This window comes from Mustela lutreola, chromosome 1, assembly GCF_030435805.1.
Source record: "Mustela lutreola isolate mMusLut2 chromosome 1, mMusLut2.pri, whole genome shotgun sequence".
NCBI classification, from domain to species: Eukaryota; Metazoa; Chordata; class Mammalia; order Carnivora; family Mustelidae; genus Mustela; species Mustela lutreola.
In genome coordinates, this window is record NC_081290.1 from 283,753,271 (window position 1) to 283,761,669 (window position 8,399).

The following is an 8,399-nucleotide window of genomic DNA, read 5'->3' on the forward strand; positions in this document are numbered from 1 at the left end:
ATTTATTTATTTGACAGAGAGAAATCACAAGTAGACAGAGAGGCAGCCAGAGAGAGAGAGAGAGAGGGAAGCAGGCTCCCTGCTGAGCAGAGAGCCCGATGCGGGACTCGATCAGGATGCTGAGATCATGACCCGAGCCGAAGGCAGCGGCTTAATCCACTGAGCCACCCAGGCGCCCTGGCAACCAGTATTTTAAAAAACACTCAAGACACGGACCCAAACTGGGTTTTATTGAAATGCCAGGAGCAGGCACATGTCAAAGTAGTAAAGGAAGGAAGGAAAGAAGGAAGGAAGGTGGTGCAGGCTGTGAGGTGGCGGGGGAGGGGCAGGCCCCATGTCCATGGCCCTGGCATCCCCTCTCTCTGCCAAGGGCTGAGTGGGTACAATTACCCAACCCCCCAGCCCCCCCCCGAGATAGCATGCTTAGGCCTGCAGGGCCTTTGCCCCCTGGACTGTGAAGGCTCCAAGAGGGACCGGAAGCACTCATTTTTGTCTCTTGTGAGGGAGGAGAAGGAAAGGTTTCAGAAGGAGAGGTACAGCCGGGGATGAGGGTGGCCGGGGCAGGCTCTCCTCCTGGGAATCTGTACCCAGTCTGCGGTCCTGGATGACAGAGGGAAGCAGCAGTGAAAAGAGCTGAGGGTCCGGCCCTCAGGGAGCCAGAGCCTCCAGCTGGTGGGGACTTGAGTCAGCCCTGAACAGAGGGCACGAGTTCAAGGGAATCGAAGATGCAGGCAGTTTCCGGTTGGCCGACTGACTGACGCAGTCCTCAGAGCTGGGGGGCTCAAATTCCGTGGGACAAAGAGGAGGAAGACGGGAGAATCCATCCCTAGCAGGGAGGGGGGAGAAGGGGGCAGAAGGTGGTCTCCCCTGACCGGCCGAATTAGGTCAGTTCCACATTGTTGGCGCGGTCCAGCACACGGGAGCCACGGGTACTGCCCCCCAACTGAAAACGACTCTCGTAGAGTGTGGGGCAGAGGTGCCAGCGGTTGGCTCGGTAGATGCCCAGGTAGGTGTAGACGTCAGGCTTGTAGGTGAGCAGACACTTGATGCCTGCCGCACGGATGGCCGCATCTGCCTCTAGCACACCCAAGCGGTCCGTGAAGTCATCTGTGTAAACACAGATGACTTGGCGCCCCCCCTCCCTGGCCCGTGGGCTCACCTTGGCCACCTGAAGCCGGCCCTCCACCACAGCCCGAGCAATGCCGGCCCAGGCATGGTCCAGCTTGAAGCCAGGTGCCAGGTGTATCAGCCACTTGCCAGAGAGCACGTGATGGGTGATGGCCAGCTGGCGTAGGGTGCTCGGTGTGATGGGCCGCCCACTGGTCTGCAGAGCTTCCCAGGCTGCCTGCAGGCCCTGCACATCACCAGAGTTGGGGACGTAGCCCTGCCCATATGCCGCAATCCAGCCCACGGGCTCAGAGTTGGGCGAGCCAGGGTCTCCATAGCGAGTAACTTGGGAGGGTGGGTACTTGGCCAACCACGCATCCAGCTCGGCGGCAGGTGTGGTGCGGGCATCAAACACCAGCCAGGGGTCCATGTCCGCTGCCATGGCCTCCGCGGCCAGGTGCTCAGCAGTGAAGCCATCCTCACGGCCGCCTGGAGAGTCTTCCTCCTCCATCTCTTCACCAGGCTCCATCCTGCTATGGAGGAACCGAGTTAGGGCAGGCCCAGGACACATCTACAGCTTGGCTGGGCCCTAGCAGGTGCGGCCAATGAGCTAAACTCTGTGGCCTTGGGCGAGATTTAAGGTCCCATGCCTCAGTTGCCTCATCTCTACAGCTGACAACTCTTCTGTCCCCTAGAGCTGTCGAGCCTTAAACACCCGAGGCGGAATAAGGGCTCCATAAAGGCTGTTGCTCAGCTCATTATCACTCTCCCTGATGCACAGACCAAAAACTGAGGCTCAGAGAGAAGGGACTTACCCAAGGTCACACCTGCAGTGAGTGACAGGGCCGAAATGTGAATTCAGGTAGGGAAGCAAACAGCCCAGCTACACCTCCTGGCCCTGCCAATAACTGGCAGGAATCCAGAGCACTGGGATTTAACGAAGGGAAGCAAAGAAGCGCACGTTCGCGCAGCATCGAGTAAGGCCCAGTAGGGCCAGACCCTCGAGGATGGCGCTGTCGGGTCCACCTGAAGACAAGCAGGCTGAGGCCCAGAAAGAGCAGTGCCCGGCCCAAGGCCAATGGGGCGGTAGCCGGACTGGAACCCAGGCTTGTTAGAGCCTAGGAGAGCGCCAGCCTCGGGCCAGCCGCGCCCGCCGCCATTAGCGCCCACATCCTGAGCCGCGCCCCCGCCCAGCCCTGCCCCGTCCCGCAGCCCCGCCGTCACCTTCGGCCTTCGCCGCGCTCGGCGCCGGCCCAGCCCCGCGCCCTGTTCCGCTCCTGCCGGGGCTCTGCGCCGCCGCCGCTGCCGCTGCCGCTGCCGCCGCCGCCGCCCCCGCCGCGCCCCGCCCCCGCCACGGCCGCCGCCGCCGCCATCTTAGCGCCCGCCGTCTCAACAACAACTTTATAGACAAGCGCAGCACGGGGCGGGGCCACCGGGCAGGTCGGCCGCGCCGCGGGGCGGGGCCTGAGTGGGGAGGGGCTGACCCCGGGGGCGGGGCCGGGGTCCGGGGGCGGGGCTAACGTTCGTTCTCCTAAGCTTGGGGGGCCGGCGGGAGTGGCGGTCCGGTCCGGGATCGTCGCTCACCGCCGGGGAGGCTCCAAGGGGAGGGCTCTCCGGCCCTGAGAGCGGCGTGCTGACCGGCGGCGCTAGGACCTCGTGGGGAGCGGCGGGGGCGGAGCAGGCGGCACCAGGACCCGGGGGAACCGCGACAGGCGGGCGGCGAGCAGGCCCGGGGGCCGGGAAGCTGCGGACGGCGGCGCTGGGCCCGGTGCGGCGAGAGAGGCCCTGAGATGCCGAGCAAGAAGAAAAAGTATAACGCGCGGTTCCCGCCGGTGAGCACGTGGCCAGGCCCGGGAGGAGCAGGCCGGGCTCCCGGGAGGCTCGGGCCCAAGCCGGGCTGGGTGGGGGGGCGGGCGCGTCGCGGTGTTCGGGGACACGGACGCCCCGCCCTCTTCCGTGCTCTCCCGGCGTCGGGGGCCCCCCGCCCCCTTTCTCCTGGATACCCTCTCTCATCCCCCCGCCCCAGCACCCCTTTCTGGGACGGAGGTGACAGGGTCCGAGTTTTCTGCCCCCTTCCCAGGCGCGGATCAAGAAGATCATGCAAACTGACGAAGAGATCGGGAAGGTGGCAGCGGCGGTGCCTGTCATCATCTGTATCCTGTCGGGGCCTGGCCAGGTTGAGGGACATGGGGTAGGGAGGAAGCCCGGGATCGCCTTCTTTAGGCTGGGGATCCCCCACCCGTATTCTCCTTGACGCTCCTCAGCGCGGGCGCTTGAGCTGTTCCTGGAGTCCCTGTTGAAGAAGGCTTGCCAGGTGACCCAGTCCCGAAATGCCAAGACCATGACCACATCCCACCTGTGAGTGGCCCGGAGCTGGTCGGGCCCAGTGGGACCCTGCCCCAGGAGGTCACACACTTAGGGGAGGTGGGAGGCTGCTGAGAGACCAGCAGTGCCTCAGACACTGGTGGGTTTGAACTGGGGGAAGACGGGCTGGGCGCTCTAGCCTAATGGGAAGGTCCCTTAGTGGAGATGGGGTGGAGGTTTTCCAGGCTCCGTTCTCCTGACATCCAAAGACCCTTACTGTCCCTTCTTGCTGAGGGCCCAGATATCTGGGGCCCCCCCCTGAATGCCATCTTCTCTCCACCGCTTCCAGGAAGCAGTGCATTGAGCTGGAGCAGCAGTTTGACTTCTTGAAGGACCTGGTGGCCTCTGTGCCTGACATGCAGGGAGATGGGGAAGACAACCACATGGACGGGGACAAGGGTACCCGCAGGTGGGGAGCCAGGGCCAGGGGCTCAGGCAAGGAAGGCCAAGGCCACCCGGGTTGGGGGTGGTTGGGGGGTGGTCAGGGAGTGCTGAGATCTCTGGGCAGATGGACTGTCCCTTCCCGAAGGGGCCGGAAGCCTGGCAGCGGTGGCCGGAAGAATGGTGGGATGGGGAGCAAAAGCAAGGACAAGAAGCTGTCAGGGACGGACTCGGAGCAGGAGGTGAGTGAGGCTCCCCCAGCCCCCTGCCCTACCCTGTGGTGTGGAGAGGGCGGTCTTCTGTCAGGCCTTGTTGGCTGGACACCTGGTCCCGTCCTCACTTGGACTCTCTTGTAAACTGGGCCGGTAAAGGTTAGGCTGTTGGAGCTCAGTCTTCTGTCCTTGCCACTCCCGAGGGTCTAGGCTCTCCAGGGATGAGCTCGTGCTTTTCTTGTCATCTCTGCCCCTTGCCTTGCTCCCAGGATGACTCTGACGACACAGACACGGATGGGGAAGAGGAGACATCACAGGCTCCAGCCCAGGCCAGCCATCCCCCTGCCCACTTTCAGAGGTAAGCACCTCAGGGGCAAGAGAGGGGGACTAGCGGACTCCATAAGGCTGACATGTCCTTTTTGTCCTCGTGGCAGATCTGGAGGACAGGAGGGGAGGAACTGAGGAGGGCTTAAATGCAGGAGACTGCTCTCAGAAGGTCTCCTCCCTGACCCGCATCCAGCCCCACTGAGCATGTGACCTGTTCTAGGTCCTTCCCTTCTCTGGGCTTGGCCACCCCCTGGTACACAGGGCCACGGGCTCCGTGCTGGCGGGGGTGAGGCAGGGCTCGGTGGGCAGAAATGGGCACCAGAGAGGGGCCTGATCTTTCTCTCCTGCTTTCTGCCCTGCAGCCCCCCAACACCCTTCATGCCTTTCACCTCGACTCTGCCTCTGCCCCCAGCCCCCCCGGGCCCCTCGGCGCCTGACGCAGAGGACGAAGAGGACTATGACTCCTAGCGCCCTCTGCCCCCCAGGCCACGCCCCCTTTTAGTTGGTTTTAGTTGCTCTGGGGGGGGGAGAGAAGATAGAGCTGTTCTTAAATTTATTAAAAAATTAATAATAAAAGGGAACACCCGTGTCTGTCCCAGCCTGCGTCCAGGGCTCCGTGGCCACCTTCCTGTCCATCCACCTGCTTTCCCTGTGCTGAGCTGAGGCCAAGAGCGGTGGCGGGCAGGGCAGCTGCTGAGTGAAAGGAGGGTCCCGAGGCCCCGGTTCGGTCAGGGCGGGAGCAGGGGTGCTGGCGGAAGGAAGGTGGGCAGAGTGGTGGTGTAGGGCTGGAGCCAGGGGTGCTGGTTACTCTGGGGGACGACCTGTTCCGTTGTGCCATGGGACCCTGGCGAGGCTCCTCTTTCTCTGAGCCTCTTCTGCCCCTTCTGAACTGCTGCAGAGGGACAGATTGGACAAATAACGGGAAAAGGCCTTGCAGACCACAGAGCTCCGTGCCCGATGCAGTGAAGGGCACAGGGGAAGGGCCGTGGGAGCAGAGGTAGGTCGGACTGTCGAGGGCTCAAAGATCCCCTTTCAAGCAGGACAGTGACCCAGGTAGTCAGTCCGCCCCCATTTCTGAGCAGACCCTGGGACCGAAGGCAGATGTTTGCCCTCAGGGAGCCGGGGCTGGTGAGGCCGTCGGGAGACACGGTGGCCAACGGGCAGACTCGAGGTGTGTGTCATCAGTAGACTCACGGGTGCCTGGAGCTCACTGGCTAGGGGGCAGAGAGGGAGGGAACCCTTAGGGACTGTCAGCTTGCTTTCTGCAGCGACTTGGGCAGGGGCCCTTTTCCAGCTGGAGGACCCAGAGAAAGAGCGAGGTTAGGGTCAGGATCCCAAGTTGGGCTGTGGTGAGTTTTGGGCGCCGTGAAGCTGCCAAGGGGAGACATCGAATGGGCTGTGGAATGTTGGAGGCCTGGAGACAGACGTGTGAGCCTTGAGAGGAAGCGACCCTGCCCCAGGGAGAGAGGGGAGGGCCTGGGCAGGCCACCAAAGGACACAGAAGAGCAGCCACACCCAGCACCCTTGGGAGCCACAGGTGGTGCCCGCCCAGGTGTGTCTGGGAGGAGGGAGAGGTCAGCTGTCCCAGCAGCTCACAGGCTTTAGGGAACGCTTGGTGGTGGCTGATGGCCCGGAGCAGGAGGTGAGAAGCCGAGGCGAGGGGAAACGAGCCTCAGGGCTGAGAAGCAGAGGCTAGAGCCGTGGCTCAGAACGAGGACAGAGAGACGGTTTGGGGTTTTGTTTTCTAAGTTAGCGGAAACACAGGCCGTGGGGAAGGAGGGACTGACGGATGGGAGGGAGACTGAGGCAGGGAGGCGAGCTGGCCTGAGGCTGACCCCCGCCTGGCCAGGGCGAGGGAGAGGACGCTGAGTGGGTGTGGCAGGGACACTGAGTTATTCAGTTTTGGTGCAACAGTGTGACTTCTTTGGGGCACAGGAGGCCGGGTGCCAGGCGTGGATGGGCCCGGGCATCCAGAGCCAGGGGGTCACCCTGGTCCTGTCCTGCCATCTTTTGGGGAGCATCTCTCTTGTGCTCACCCTATAGTGAGCACCTCTCCCTGAGGTGGACAGGTGGGGACATTGCAGCACACCCTGGCCCCTGTGTGAGGGGTGGAGGCCGTGTCATGGCCCTAGCAGGCCAGTCAGCGGCCCTGACCCTTGGGACTCAGGGTGGACTGTTGGGGAAGGGTCTTGACAAGACAGTCAGCTTTGCCATGGCAGCCAGAGGCGGCAGGGAGCCCTTTCCAGAGTCCTGGTGAGGGTGACAGTGGCCACGCTGGGGTAGCAAAGCTGACAGAACGTAGATTGGGCGCTGCCGGCAGTTGGTTCCCATCCCGACGGGTGATCCTGACTGAGAAGGAAGCCAGCGCTGGAGACCCAGGAGCCTCAGAGAGACCCATTTCTGATGATACCAGGACCCGGTCTTGCCTGAACCCCGTCTACCTTAGACTTCCTCATCACGTGAGCCAATAAACATTGTCCGCCCTCAAAGCCAGTTGGCTTTCGGTCACTTGTGACTGCAAGAGCTCTGGTGGCAGGGACCACGAATGGGAAGCGGTTTCCAGCAGCCGGGAACGGAAGCGGTCTTCCTGGCAGCCAGCTGGGCCCAGTCCGGGCAAGCTGGACCCCGGGGTCTGCAGCGCCGAGGGCGTGCCATGCACGTGTGACGCACGTAGGTGGGAGAGGAAGCCGCCCTCGGAACCGGTGGCTGGGCCACGGCTGGAGATGAGGTTCTGAACGGAGAAGGTTCCAGAATGGAGAGGCTGGGAACGACTAGAGAAGGCAAGAAGCCCAGGATGCTGGGAGCAGTCTTCCAGGCAAAAGACTTGAGGAGGCCCAGGTGAGGGGGAGATGCCCGGGAGCCTCTGTGTTGTGGGCCCTGCTGCTTCAGGCGGGGCGGTGGGCTGAGGGGTGTAACCTCTGGAGCCAGGCCCTGGGTTCGAATCCTGACTTCTCCATGTGCTAGTCTCAAGTGAGTTCTATAGCTTCTCTGTATGTCAGTTTTCTCTGTAAAGTGGGGCTACGGGTTACCTATGTTAGTTATCATGCTATACTACATATACTAGTTACTAGGGCAAGCGGCTGACTTAAAATACATACGCTCAAAGGCAGTGAACTTCATTGCTGGCTCACATGAGACTCTTAAGGAGATTGATCTGATCAACAGCAGTGTTTCTCCAAGAGGGATTTCAGGGCCCAGACCCCTTCCACCTTGGGGCCCCACCATTCTCACCCCATGAGTTTCAAGGGACAAGCTCGTAGCCCACAGAGGTGTTTTGGGCCAGGGTTGGAAGTGGCCCCGTTGCTTCTTCCTACGGGAACTGTCACAAGGTCCCACCTGAGGGAGGCTAGGAAAAGTGGTCTAGCCACCCAGTGTGTCCGACCTGCTGGTTCTGCTCACAGGCCTTTGGGAAGGGCCTAACCCAGCGTTCACAATGTGTTAGGAGTGCAGCCTCCTGAGTGAGGGCAGGGGCCCCGGGGAGACAGTATCCTTGACTGGGCCTGGCCCCGTGGTGCATCCTGGGAAGGGGAAAGATGGCTGTGCCCGGTGGGCACCCCTGGGCACCAGGGGCCAGCAGCTTGCCGACATTCCAGCACATTCCACCTACAGAGCTCTGTCTGGGCCCGGACGATCTCCCTTCATTCTCTGTTTCCACTGGGGGTGCCTTGGGCATTGAGCCAAGTCCTATCTGAATGCCTCAGCCCAGCCTTGGCCCCACTCTGGGGTATAAGTGTGACCAGTGTGTGAAACGGGCAGCTGCTCCTGAGACAGCATGGCCACTGGGGGCTGTCCCCACTCAGGTGCAAAGTATGGACCCACCCCCCGCCTTGCCAAGCATAGAGGCCCCCAAACATTCCTTGATCACCCCATGTCCTCAGGCAGCAGGGACAGGAGAGGCCATGGTCATCCACCAGGAGCAGGAAACAGCGTGCTGTCGCCAGGGGCTGGCATGGAAGCTAGTGGCCCCAGAGCTCACACTGCTGGTAGGAATCTCAGATGGTGCGACCA

The 8,399-nt window shown here is 62.3% G+C and overlaps 2 protein-coding genes across 5 annotated transcripts; one reads left to right on the forward strand and one right to left on the reverse strand.

Annotated features, from left to right (window-relative positions):
* Positions 1-209: 209 nt before the first annotated feature.
* On the reverse strand, positions 210-2,495 carry C1H11orf68 (chromosome 1 C11orf68 homolog). 3 transcript variants are annotated; one of them, XM_059147736.1, is made up of 2 exons: positions 2,332-2,495; positions 210-1,637 (listed from the first exon to the last, which is right to left on the reverse strand). In XM_059147736.1, the coding sequence occupies exons 1-2, from the start codon at positions 2,478-2,480 to the stop codon at positions 881-883; spliced, it is 906 nt and encodes a 301-aa protein (XP_059003719.1). In that variant the 5' UTR covers positions 2,481-2,495; the 3' UTR covers positions 210-880. The 3 variants fall into 3 exon arrangements, with proteins under 3 accessions (XP_059003719.1, XP_059003710.1, XP_059003726.1); XM_059147727.1 differs by having other exon boundaries at positions 210-1,640; XM_059147743.1 differs by lacking the exon at positions 2,332-2,495 and adding an exon at positions 1,923-2,263 and having other exon boundaries at positions 210-1,640.
* A 133-nt stretch (positions 2,496-2,628) lies between these two features.
* On the forward strand, positions 2,629-4,972 carry DRAP1 (DR1 associated protein 1). Of its 2 annotated transcripts, none has more exons than XM_059147754.1 (7): positions 2,629-2,939; positions 3,188-3,260; positions 3,372-3,465; positions 3,761-3,880; positions 3,980-4,094; positions 4,334-4,422; positions 4,754-4,972. In XM_059147754.1, exons 1-7 carry the CDS (start codon positions 2,898-2,900, stop codon positions 4,857-4,859), a joined length of 639 nt encoding a protein of 212 aa, XP_059003737.1. In that variant the 5' UTR covers positions 2,629-2,897; the 3' UTR covers positions 4,860-4,972. The 2 variants fall into 2 exon arrangements, with proteins under 2 accessions (XP_059003737.1, XP_059003747.1); XM_059147764.1 differs by having other exon boundaries at positions 2,630-2,939; positions 4,001-4,094.
* The last annotated feature ends 3,427 nt before the right edge of the window (positions 4,973-8,399 follow it).